General features: G+C 38.2%; 1 protein-coding gene across 1 annotated transcript; it reads right to left on the bottom strand.

The window, feature by feature from the left end:
- Positions 1-3,243: 3,243 nt before the first annotated feature.
- LOC124166725 (ubiquitin-associated protein 1) lies at positions 3,244-11,947 on the bottom strand. The gene is made up of 5 exons (XM_046544388.1): positions 11,216-11,947; positions 10,981-11,099; positions 9,315-10,619; positions 3,774-4,022; positions 3,244-3,702 (listed from the first exon to the last, which is right to left on the bottom strand). Exons 1-5 carry the CDS (start codon positions 11,247-11,249, stop codon positions 3,475-3,477), a joined length of 1,935 nt encoding a protein of 644 aa, XP_046400344.1. The 5' UTR covers positions 11,250-11,947; the 3' UTR covers positions 3,244-3,474.
- Positions 11,948-14,216: the final 2,269 nt, after the last annotated feature.

Here is a 14,216-nt window from a genome sequence, read left to right as displayed (position 1 = left end):
ATTCAGGATGGTGGGAAAGGTGAGATTGAGGAAGAGGAGTTGGAGTAAGTAAAGTTTTGGTATGGTGGGCAACCAAAGGAAATTGTTGGAAGAGGCAAAGAAAGAGAAGCTAGCTTTCAGAGAATAAGGGTAAGCCAAGGGGTAAGATATGGTTGACCCCTCTTACCCTTACTGCTCAATTTTCATGCTTAGGAAATAGATAGGGAGGCATGGAAGAATAACATGAAGGAGTTTATTAGTGCAGACGGATGTTCAAGTCAAGGAGGTTCCCACTTAAGTCTTGCAAGAGAATGCAAAATCCAAACTCTTCCTGTTCGGGCCCTTTTGGTGGCTGAGTTCACGTTTGGAGGTACCCTGATTAAGGAGTCGGCAATTTGCAGTCATTCCCCTTGCTATCCCAGCAGTCAGCTCTCCGTCTTGGCCATCCAGAACTAGCCCTTAAGAAAGAAAGGGAAACAGGGGGGTGGTAGAATGTACAAAGGCCTGCAAAGTATTTTCCCAAGGGGAAATAGTATTCAGCGTAGGGTGACTGCTTGTCTGGCCGCCTCAGTTTTCCCCCAATGCTGGCATTCAATCTCTGAGGTACCGTGCTCATGTAAAAACTTTTGAAATATTCATGAAATACAGCAGCGGACTGCAAAAAATTCACAGAGAAAAAAATCATTCACCTTGACCAGGATTCGATCTCGGATTCCCCGAATTCCGGTCAGGTGTGATAGCCGATTAAGCCACTGAGGCGTCATTCTCCTGTGTGGAAATCTTAAATTAGTCGTGAGCAAACATCTCAGTGTGTTCGAAATTTGAGCTCTCCGGCTGTGGCGATGTGCGCACAATTTGGACTGCCTGTCGCATCATATGCTCAGCAGTCCATACCAGCTTCTCCGGTATAGTCCTCAAATTTCCACAGTGGAAAATAATGCCTTGGTAGCATAACTGGCTAAAGCACCTGACTGGAAATTGGGGAATCCCGGTCAAGGAAAATGAATTTTTCTGTGGAGTTTTTGCACAATATGTGCGTTTCGGATGACTCCGTAAAGTTATCAACATGGCTAGTCCTGCTACACTTGAGTAAAACAAAAGGGAACATTTGGGTTATGCCCTTTACCTCCAACACTTTCACAGATGCTGTACAGAATTTGTTTTTGCGACTGCATTTAGGCCCCTGGTTCCCACATTATCTTTGGCTAATTAGCCAATCAGTAGAAGGTTTACAAGTGCCTTTTATTTAAATATAATTCAATTTAAGCATCATTTTTTGAAGAGATCATGGACTAATTCATTTCTAGAGTACAAGGTATCCCATTGTGCATGATATCAGTGCAATATGCATTGAGGACCTATTAATTACATGATTCACCAGAAACTTTTACATAAAATAGACTGGAAAAGTCTGTTATATATATGTACACATAACACTAAATTTATCCGGAAGTGATACATGAAAATGAAGCACATATGATTTTTGTGGTTTGAAAGCACATAAAATGTGACCTTATAGCTTCGATTTAAAAAAAATTATTTGCCAGCCCAATTTTGACACTACGTGTATTACCATATTATGTATATCTTTACGCACAAAAGACCAGCCCTCGCAACCCTTTTACTGCTAGCACCCTATATTTTGACCCTCGTTCACTATGGGAATACACTTCAGGCCAAAATTCTCACAAGTATTCCTTGTGTTAAGTGTCCACGAAGGCTTCTCAAGTTTCCCACCATTTGAAAAACGGAATCCGTTCTCATCTTCGGGGCTGATTTGATTCAAAGCCATAGGCCTATTTATCAGCCCAATTTTTGACATAAAGTAATTAAATTTTCATTTTTATATTTTCTTAAAACTATCACACCTTAATAATTCTTCCAAAATTTAAAATCCCAAACATATCGCCAGAATTAGGCAAAAATCCAGATCAATCAAATAAAACCAAGCACTAAACATAATAAAGAATCTAAAATCTATCAAACTTCCTGAAAACAGTCATGGCAGTTTCTGCATACCCCATTCATAATGGTCTGGCAGAAAAAGGTTTTAAGATTATTACGGAGCAGAACTGTCATGTACCATCTCCTGTGAATGAGATAAAGATATCAACAACATAAGTGATCACAAACTCATGGAATAGGAAATTAAAATGTTTCATGCAAAATATCTCCAGCTTTCATACAGGTGGATGTGGTCCATGGCTGTCAGCATTTTAACAGCAGAGTTTTCCATCATCATTACGACTTTTCATGAAAAATTTCATAAAAAAATTCACCTCCATGGAAAACTAACAACTTTTTAGTATAACATAGTCTTTAGAAAATTTCTTAGGTCTTCCCCCCATGTATTTTGGTTGAAAGTACAGTGCAACCTCAATATAACGACACCCCACGGTGCACTAATAAACACTCGCTATAGCGAATTGTCGCTTTACCGGAGGTGGAGCAAATAATAGCCAATACACCTGTTGCGAACAGATATACAGGAACAGAAGTGGTGTGGTGACAGATAAACATCTATCCGATAAACGTAAGCATAAATCCAGACGAAAGGCGATGTTTTTTTGCATCACTAAATTTCCTTACTCAAATAACGACTAACTATTCAAACAATTTATAAGCGCCGCACTAAATAAAAATCATGCAAAGCATTGTTTCGTCAATCATTATATTTATCGAACGACAGTTTACCACATAAATTTGAGACTAAGCACACCATTAACTTCATTTCTAACAGATCGCTAGCAGTTACAGAGGTTAAGGAGTCTTGATGAAAGTCTTCCGGCGGTGAAACCCTCGCTGTGGCGAGAGCCAACACCGAAAGGGTCTCGTAAAAACGAATTTTTTAACACGCTTATTATAGGGTCAATTGACGGTGCATCGGCTATCTCTCGTAATAGCGGGGGTGTCGCTATAGCCCGTACTCGCTTTAACGAGGTTCCACTGTATGTTACTTTTCCCAAGGTAATTGAATGAATATTTTGCTTTCAATTGCCTGCTTTATTAAAATAATTTAAATACAACTCTTCCTTAGTGAAAAGGATGGCTCAAGATTTTCCCATTAAGCATCAGATAAGATGCTGGAAAATCTATTGTCATCTAGGTAGTCCAATCCACTGATAATTGAACATGTACTGACATATTTGGTTTACTTTCCCACCTCTTCTGCCTCTCAGACATACACAAATGCATTTATGAGCAATAAAGACGTGATAAATTTCAACATAAAACCAATATAATGAATACAAAATGTAAAACGAGTAAAGCAATAAGTAGAAACTTTATCACAAAAATCTATTTTAAAAGCTGTACATGCTTCTTTCAGTTACTTTCAATATCACATTGTTACAAATTTCCCTTGTTAACACACAAGTGAAAGGCATTGAATATAAGCATTTATTAAGTGATGTTATAAAACATTTCGTGTATAATAAATATGGTTGTAAGTAGGACATCTGATGATATCACCATTTTTGACTAGACATATTCTTGCTAGGAAACTAAATAATCCAAGGCCTTATCACCATCATTTTCAGTTATTTTGAGAGCTTGGATGACCTGACTCTCCGAAAATCCTAAATCCTTTAACTGGGCCACTAATTTCAAGTAATTCACACATTCCTCTTCATTGTAGTTACTTGATATGAGAGATTGTTCAACGAGATCACCGGGATAGCATTTTTCTTCCAAAGACTGGACTTGCAACAGGAATTCAACAATCTGAAACAAAATACTATTGTCAGAATGTGCAAAAATTAAAATTAAATCTCAAATACTTGAAGACCACCTACTTTCTTATCATCTTCTCCAAACATCTGACAGGCTCGAGCAACCCTAGCAAGGGAAAAACCCATTTCGCTTATATGCTCAACCAATCTTTGGGCACTAGGGGTAAGTTCATGGAATGGATTTGGCAATGAAGATGTGTATTTTGAACTGGCTTCCTTGGAATTTCCAGAATCAGGCTTAGATAATGAAACACCCGGAGGAGAATGAGGAGAATTGTCAGGACTATCAAGAGTAGGCCAAGGGCTCCAATTCTGCAAATGAAATTACAAATTTTAATACAAAGAATCAAAAAGCATTATGCATAGTAAAAGGAACTAACCATTAACACGTTTGCTGTTGAGTGACCACTAATGGGTCACACCCAACTTCAAATGTTACAGCAAATTCACTATTTTTCTTCATTTTATGGTCATCATCATTTATCAAAATGAGAGTCAGAGACATAAAACTTCTATAATATATATACATATGTATATATAAACTATACATGGTATTCTATGTGGATAGATTGGAAGGTGAGAGCCATGCAAAGTGATTGACTATCCGCAACTTAGCCTAACACTTATGAACAGAGAAAACCTGTCGGCAAGCAATTTTGGGTGAAACGCACACATTCTAAGTGTCACACTATCCCACACCCTCACTTCAGAATGAAGCTTCATAATTAAAGTTGAAAAAAATGGCATTGGTGTCACCCAGGTGGCATTTCCAAGAGGCTTTGACTGACACAGGCCTGTCTGACGCTCAAGTTGTGAAACCCTAGAAATTAGCAGCCCAGAGTCCCTACCAGTACCGTGCCACATTCTTGAGGCACTGTACTGTTAGGGCCTCTACATAAAAGGCTTCTACCCATAGTCCCTAGCTTCAGTGGGCCCAAACAGTATCTGCCCCATGTTTCTCCACTTCCCCTTTACCCGCTCTCTTTGCCAGAATGCATCCAAGAGAGGCACCACCACTACACAGTGGCTAAATGATGAGCCTATGTATTACCCAATGGTGGGAGACACCACGCACTATGGAGGACAACCATAACCAACTGGTGGGTCCCACTGCAGTGTGGACCCAGGAAAGGAGATTCAGCTCACCAGTGAGCATGTTAAGGAAGACTCAAAAGACCTAAATTTAAATGACGATGATGAGGACTTACTCTATTTGTTCGTGTGAGCCGTAGCATAGTAATAATTAGCCATTGTAACTTATGATTAGGTAAACATCAAGTCTCATAACATGAAAAGAGTGATATGTACCACCATTTAAACACATGCAGCACAGAATATAAAAACACTTGCTCAAAATTTTGATTTCCATAACTTCCAGGACACAATAGCTATCTGAATTATTTAAAGACTTTGTATTTTTTGTAACTATGTACTCGGAATGTGGCTGGTAAATGGAAATTGTTGAAGGGAAATTTTTGCAAGGAAGGAATAAACTGAATCATTGTACCACAGCATTTTACAAGAGTTAGCAATGCTTGAATAATGATATATAAGGTTAGTATACTCACTGCAACAAGAGATACTGAGATCACCCACACATCAGAAATGCTGCACCTCAAATACGTAATTACTAGCAAGCAACTACTTCCATTACATATTACACATATATGTATATATCTTACTAGCATGCCGATCTGCAGTGCTTGGGAAGGATAGAACCCAGACAAGTAGGAAACTTGGATTCACAAAGGATTTTAATATTTTCTCTTCAGCATGTCAAGAGGTGTATATAACTGGTAGGATGTCCAACCACAGAAGTTGTATGATGTGAGTAACAGACAGTAATGAGAAAATGACATAAAGTACCCAACCGAAAGTAGCACTATGGGGTTCGGGAGCATGAGATGCACCTATCCACAAACTTTGGCCGCGTTCTGTGAAGCTGTGTTGAAATACATAGCGGACAGACAAACAGACATCCCCTTTTATATATATGTAATCATATTGCCAGTTAACAAAACTTTTGGCCTAACCCACATCTTGTGGCTTAAAAGTCAATGTTCCATCCCCTTAGCTGGGGACCCTTTGAGGACTAATGTTTAAGTCTAAGGACCCATCAGTTTTATAGATTGACAACATATGGACCACGAAAGTTTTCATAATTTCATATAACCATACCTTAGATTGTACATATATACCCTAACACCATTCCAGAAACTTATTACAAGCTAAATAACCTGGGCTTCCATTTACAACTTCAGTGCTAACAGTCAAGTCGTCCACATATTTGTTTCTTTATTTACATTTTTCTTCACCTTTTGCACACATTTTACTTCAGTGACATGCACAGAGTAAGCCTCATTTTGGTCACAGGAACAACCTGCTTTGATTAGTAGTACCATGACCTACACCATAGATAGTCAACTCTTACACCCTCAATACTTCACAATTACTTTGTTATCATTCATATAAGAGACTAAACATACACCACCCATTAGCACTATTGGAACCCCTGTGGTAAAATCCTAAACAACCCCTTGGTGGCAGATTTATGGATGAAACGGAAGTAATTTTCCCCGGTTCCAGGAGTACATGATAAGTAGGTATCCAAGAGCTGTGGGCAATATAGGTGCTCTTCACGCCCAGAAATGAAAAGCCACACATGGGTAGAGGCCGTAAAGTACCTAATTACCTCCCTCCTCCTCCTTCTACCCCCACCCAACTTTTGGTTGTGATAGCTATGATAAAACTACGATTTCGGGACTGAGTGACCGACCTCATTCCTTCCCTACTTCCTAACCCCTTTCAAAGTGATGGGTAAGAAAGAAATACAGAGGACATGTAGATTCTTCACTTTTGAAGCAAACCCCCAGAGTCAAAATGCTTCTCAGTCCACTCAATAGATGTGAAGCATGGAAAAAAAACAGGATTTAAAATCTGGCTACAGGGAAATATAGTGAAGGTTAAATGTGTGAATGCAATGAGAAACAATTAGGTGAAAGATAGAAAGAGATAGGATTTTTAATCTCAATATATAGAAGGTTTAATGTTTGAATGAGATAAGAAATAATAAGGTCATTACAGAAGTGAAAGAAGATACATCACTCAAAAAGGAAATAAGAAAAAAGTTTGGGTCAGGTGATTATGTGGATAGTCAACAAGGAATAGGGGGAACAAAAAATGAAGAATATAAACAAACAATGGAATAGATTTCCCCAGGACCTAATGCAAGATTTCTGCAGGTCAATTGTGGCTGGATGAAATTTACGATCCTATCATTGCAATTTAATTTGAAATATGGTCCCTTTCACTTGAAAATAATTGTATAGCAGCATAAATCATAGTATCCCTCCTGGGTATTTTCTAGCATGCCATGGCAAGGCAGCCAGCATGCGAGTGTTTATAAGAATAGGGTAGGATGGGTTCAGCCACAATGCTGCCTTGGTATCAACTCTGAACTTACAAAAATTTTCAACCTCGGGCTGGGTGTTATCATTTTTTATTAAACAGGATTGAACCTTCTTTGGTCCGATTTATTTTTTGTAGTGACCATGGGTTCTGCAATTATATTTATTAAATAAAATAGAAAAAAGTATTACATACTTGTTTACAATTCGAAACTACACCGAAATCCAAACAACTCGTAGGTTACTTAATATAAGGTCAAATACATATTTTATTTATCTACTGCAAAATCATTTATTGAAGAATACTTTCTGAAGTAAAATCCAATTATGTTTATTAGATTCCATAAATAAAGATGACGATAGAAAAAACAAAGTAACCTTGTGAGAGACTTTTAAAAATACTTGAAATTTATCATCAAAATCTGCTGCTTTTTTTGGTCCCAATGACTTTGTGTTATCAAGAGTTTCCTGAACCACCAAGTAGTCCCAAGGAAAGAAATAAGGCAGGACAGACTATTAATCATAAAATATGAACTCCCTCACAAGACGATGACTAGAAAAAGAATGGTGACCAGTGGTAGATCAAGGAGGGGGGCCAAAGGGGGTAACCTCCACCAACAAAAAAATTTGTAAAATCCCAATCTGTCCAATGAAAGTTTTCATTTCACCAGCAGTACAAAATATGTTTTAAAATAATCAATGAATATCTTAAAGCCACATGTCTACAGTAATCAGACCTAAAACACATTATTGCTGAGAGGTATTGCTAATGGCCTAGAAAACCCAAAAAAATATGAACTGCCCATCAAATCAGTGACCTCAATTCTCCACCAATGGTGACTTACATCATTCAGGGTGAAAAAATGAGGAGGTAGATAAGGATGACAAATAAAAAGGCTGATCACAAAATCAATACAAATTCAAGAAAGAGATTGAAATTAAGGCTAAAATTAATAGCACAGAATGCTGTGGCACTTTTTACATGATGCACTGACCAATCTCAATATTTATGATCATAACACCCCTCTCCCCTCACTCACCTCAAAAATGGGTGCAATTTCATCCCAGAATTATTTATTCTATCACAAGTTACCGTCCTCCTCCCTATTCCTAAAGGCTTTTTTACATGGGACACATAATTTCACAATCTTGAGCACATACAAAGGCACATTTATCATTGCATCATTTTAAGCGGCAAATGGCTGGAATTCATAGATGCAAGATAGTAAAATATCCACTGTTATAATTCCTTTGAAGCACTTGTGCAATTGCACTTCGTATTGAGAAAGAAATCCAGTTCTAACCAATGAAATTACGTGCCCTTTGTAAAAACAGCCTTAACCCTCTCCTAACCCTTCCCATCTTTTCCCGCGAATATCCCTTTACATCAGAATGGCAAATAAATTCGGGTATGCAACAAAAATATAATACATACATAAGGCACTCCATATTCAAAATGGTCACTGACTATGAAATGTGAAATGAATTCAAGTTTATGTTAGTGCATGATCAACTTACATTATTAAAGTCTTTTGAGCATTCCTTCTCGTAGCATTGTCCAAAGGCGATGACAGCTCTTCCGGCCATCCTGCTGGCGTCTTCAGGCCAGAAGTATCGATGCATCAAAATTGTCCCTCATGTGTAGGAGCTTGCGTGTTGTAGGTCAGCTCTGATTGGTCAGTTCATGCATTGATACTTCTGAGCTGAAGATACCAGCAGGATGGCTGGAGAAACTGCCATCACGTTTAGACAATGCTATGTGGAGGAACACCCAAAAGCCATAACTAATGTGGAGCAACGGGACCGAAACCTCAGATCTAATTTTTATCATTTACTTGCTTAACTGGGAGGAGATGTAATTTTAAAATGGGAACCACAGCAAAAAGTAAAACAACAGCACTTTTTGGGAGTATGTACATCCCTTTAGTCCTCCCTAAACTAAATCAAGACTAAATGAAATATAAGGGTATTTTTGGCATTATTACATGGGAGACAGTTTGATACCTCCACAGCACAAACGCTCAACAATCGCCCATCGAATCAAATCTGCTCATCTAGTACTATTAGGGCTACTAGATGAGCGCATTTGATTCGGCGAGTGATTGTTGAGCGTTTGTGCTGTGGAGGTATTGAGTTACTTATCTCCACAGCTAACCGGTAAAAAGAATATGGTCAAATACTTGAATACACAACTTACCTCCAGTTCTTTTGGAATGGATTGGCCGGTAGGAGTGGCATTACAGTTGTATCGCCTCTGCAAAGCAGGTTGCTTATTCAATTCTGATTCCAATTCTTTCATTATATCAGGAACACTTTTGGATGCTCTTAGGCCTCCACTTTCACTACTTGTCATGGCCACCGCCTTGTCAATAATTGCATGTGAAGCTATTACTTGCGGATTGAAGTATGAAGTTGGAGGGAAGGGGTACATATTATTGTTGTCCATATTTTCCACAGGTCCTGAGTACGATGGGCCACCAGTTGTCGCACTACTACTTCCAGACACAGATGTGTTTTCCTTGCTAATTGGGAAACCCTGACTAATTCTCATACCATTTGTGGACACAACCGCAGTTTTAGGTTCCCATGGATGCCCACAGTAATAGTCATAAACACTTCCTCGGACAAATGAACTATTCTGCATAGAACTCACAGGATACGGATAATTTCTGCTATCAAATGCACCATATGGTATATTATGCAAATCAGAACTTTTCATCTGACTTCCTGGCTGCATCTGCGTTCGAGGAACAGTACCATATAAACTGTAACTAGTAATACCATTGACTTGGGGTATTGGCTTCATATCTGAATTAACTAGTTGGTGAACAGAGGAAATAGAATTTGAAACTTGAGCACTGCTCGGTTGAACAGGCATATTAGGGGCATAATATGAGAAATGAAGGGGTTGGCTACCAGCAGAATCCTTGGCCTTAACTGAGGAGGACATTGGCTGTAACACATGCGCTAATTCTTCCATATCATTTATTGTCTTTAACTCCATATTGTCAAAGGGACTCGACGTATCAGCTTCAAAATCAGATAAATTGAATGGGGACTGCTGGTAGTCTTTTTTCTGGTTCATAAACGGTCCATAGGGAGTAGGGGTAAGAATACTATTCGGAATTGCATACTGATTAGACTGAGCTGGAATCATTCGTCCTTGGGCAGAGACCACTGATTTTTGGCCATTTATGACCTCTTCCGAAAGTTGAACAGAAGCACTATCTGCACTGGGCACGTCAGCAGAATTTAAAGGGGCCTTTTCTGGGGAATCAGCCTTGCAAACATTATCTGAGGATTGAGTTGTATTAGCATCTTCGGCCGAATTATCTGCTGCAGTGGGTGACCCGATAGCAAGTTCTTTTAATTTCTCTGCTTTTTCCTGCTGGATTTTTTCATCCGCTTCAATTCTTTTCCTCCTAGTCTCTATTGCATCACTCCTTATTTTACGCCATTGATTGATTTTTTCCAACACACTTCTTTCCAGTTGAAAGTCATACTGAAAGTACAATATAATGCACACTTTAATAAACCCATTTTAAATGCTACCACCATAAATAATTTGAGGCAGCCAACATGCACAGATACCGCAAGGAATACAATTAGTGAAGGCAACCACCTTCCATATGATGGTAGACATTACAACAGTTAAGTTAAATACCTTTCAACTTGTTTTAATGAAAGGAAAAATTAAAGCTGAATGCCAACGACTAGAGTAAGACATTGTTAATGAAAAGCATGAATAGAAATAAGTCATATGGCATAAAGGACATAGAATAAAAACGCGAAGCAATTCATATAATAACATATGCGTTGCTGATGCAAATGAACGTCACACAAAAGTAATATGTACGAAATACCTCTTCCGTTATAGTCTCAGTGGGCAATTTCTGCAGAAATCCAACAGGCAAATTATACTTCTTCGGGGGCTTATATTTTTCACTGATTTTAACTGGTACTCCATCCATGTAGGAAAATCCTTGAAAAAATAGCGTACACTTGAAACATACTGCCTTATGTCATAGTTAGGACATCAATCAATACTTTCCACTAAGATTACACTAATATTTACTATTATCCACTGATGATATTTACCTTGTTTTTCAAATTCTCTTCCATGCTGGGACATAATGAGGAAGTTAGGGTTACCTCACAGAAACCTTAAATCTCGAACTTGACATTAGCTACTTCGTTTGAATACAGACGTAGGGTCAATATTGTATATTAACAAAATATTTATAACTTTCCCTGAGAGCTGTGGTTTACAAAATCACTTCAATATCCGACGACGTCAACGATGGCTAAACATTTCTTCCTCAGGATTTCCTGACACAGTCACCATCACATACCTTTGCCGAAAGCACGTCTTTTGCATTTGAATACTGATTTTTTTCAAATGCATAAATTTTTTCTCCCACAGCCTATGTAACGATCAGTAAACTACAATTTTTAACTCCATGAAAGACTATCACTGGTGTGAGTGACAACTGTACAGTGTTGCCTTATTTTGCCTATTTGTATATTCGCCAGACGGCCACTTCGAACACAAACAAATTGACTCAGCTCAAAATATGATAATTTTTTTTGAGAAATCCAATTGAAATGTGAAGACTTGAAATGTTGGAATATAATTATATAAGAAACTTAATTAATTTACAGGAAATACGCAAAAATCGCCATTGGTGCGTCATTTGTTTGAACCTGACGAAACGTCATGATCAAGCGTCAATAAATTCCAATTAATCATGAAATAATCCATACGATGATAACTTACTATCAATATCTAAGATCTCTCGTAACCTATTTTTCGTTATTCCGATAGTTGATGGTTATACGGCCCGTAATGCTTTGTTGCATAAGTAATATCTTTTAGTATAACTTATTCGATTACTAATCCGTCGAAAGAGGAGAAAGTGACTGTGCAGGATTTACCGAGAGCTTTTGAGGGAAGGCAGAAATCGACTTCTGAATGAACATGCTGAGGGACGCACTGTCGTGGAAAGTCTCTCGGGCAAAAAAATTGTATTTGCGGCAGCAATTTCAGCTATAGGTCTAGGTTTAAGAAACAACGTATCGCTGAAGAAAAACCCGCTGTTGTTAAGCGTGATACAAATAATATTGTGGCATTTCTTTTGGAGATCAGCCTCCTTGAAGAATATTGACGGTCTTCGTAACGCCAAGCTTCAGTCCTTGAACCAGTTTCATTATCTCGTGATAGCTATCCGAATATTATAGATTTAGCTAAATTTAGACATCGATAAGGTCATTGGTGGAGCTCCTAATTTACATTTTTTCCATAATTTTAATACTGACCTCGCGTATAGCTCGTGCAGCAACCGAATATTTTTTTCGGGTGGGATGGAAGGGTATTTGCTTTACAGGAGGGTGTATTTCGGAGAGGAATTTCACGCCATTTGGGATTAATAAGGGTTCACCCAAAAACCCTAGCTTCTGCTGGCTACACAGGCTTGCTTCCTACTATGACTTGCGCTTTCCTCTCGAAGCATATCTTACTTTAGGGAAAGACAGTGGCATAACTATAGGAATATGCGTTGGGGAGCCCCCACAGGCAACGGGGGTTCCAGGCGGAAAATTTTTGAAAAATGACATGCCTGGAAACACGTTTTACATCATGTGGCACTTAAAATTTGGGATTATCATCACAACAGGAAAACATCAGTATACAATAAAATTTGCCTGAGACTTTGGGGGTGGGGATCTATCTCCCCATAGTTACCCCACTGGGGATAACAACATAGTCCAAACATAAATATGCTACCAGCCATTGTGCTGCAGGTAAATTAACCCATTTAAAAACTGTAATGAGCAGACGACCCTTGAGACACAAAAAGCCAGTCGGAACTACTGAAACAGGAAAAATGTGTAAAGGCCTAGTTACACAATACATTAACACATATGGGTTGTCTAAATGTATGAACACGAGAATGAACGTCAAAATGCACTGTGAAACCACCCAACTTGTGTGAATGCATGCACAGAAAATAAAACCTGTTCTAATTTGGTTCATGCATTCGTACATGTTCCGTTCCGGTCCACCAAAATCATTAATTTGAACGTGTTAACGTACCATGTAACCAGGCCTTAATATCTGATTCTTAACTGTAGCAGTAAAGATTTCTCAGGTTTTGCACCAGGTAAGGTTCTCCATATCTCCTTCCAACATTTTAACAAGCAACTCACCCATCGTCTTCAGGGAAAACAATCAAGAAAGATCATTAACTGATCATCTGCCAGATTAACTGTTATTATAACGGATTCTGTACCTGATGATGTCGCCTCTGCGACGAAACCGGTCGTATTAATTAAATCGTGTGGAAAAGTACAATAACGTTTTATTATTAAGAATGGATTTTCACAAAGTAAAGCCAGAAACAATCAAGAAAGATCAAAATGACCAACATTCATCAATCTGAATACATATTGGTTTGATGCAGAGCTCCATTCAATTCTCCTGTAAGCTAGTCTTTAAATACCAACAAATTCTTCTGTTTCAACCCATTCATCTCCTGGTCCACACATCATATTGGAGGCCTTCCTCTACCATTCTCAACTTCCACCTGTCCTTCCATACTATTTTTCATCAGACAATCATGATCATGACATGGCTTAATAAGTTGTCCTGTCTTCTACTTAAGACTATTAAAAGACTTCTCTCCTACTATTCTTAAGACTTCCACATTACTCACACAATCTATCCACTCAATCTTCGTTATTCGTCAGAAAAACCCCATATGATAGCTTCCAATCTTGACTTCTCGGCTGCTGCCATTGTCCATGCCTCACCATTATAAAGAAAAATGCTTCCAATAGAAATCCCAAGGAGTTGCTTCTTTACCTCAATCTCCTTTAATATGATAAGAATTGTCATTGATGGTGTTATAAAAATGTTTTGTCATTATAAGAAAAATAAAAATGTAATGAAAAAAAGGTTTTTAAAAACATCCTTTTTCCAAATACAGAATATAATGCACCAAGAAGTAAATAATAAATTATTAATCACTTGAAGAATAAAGTGTGGGTTCTGGTTTGGTTTAAATATTAAGATAGCAAGCCATCCACACTCATCTATTGTGGT

The sequence above is a fragment of the Ischnura elegans genome, chromosome 10 (genome assembly GCF_921293095.1).
Source record: "Ischnura elegans chromosome 10, ioIscEleg1.1, whole genome shotgun sequence".
Classification (NCBI taxonomy): domain Eukaryota; kingdom Metazoa; phylum Arthropoda; class Insecta; order Odonata; family Coenagrionidae; genus Ischnura; species Ischnura elegans.
The sequence above is the reverse complement of the archived record's forward strand: the minus strand, read 5'-3'. Positions and strand labels throughout refer to the sequence as shown.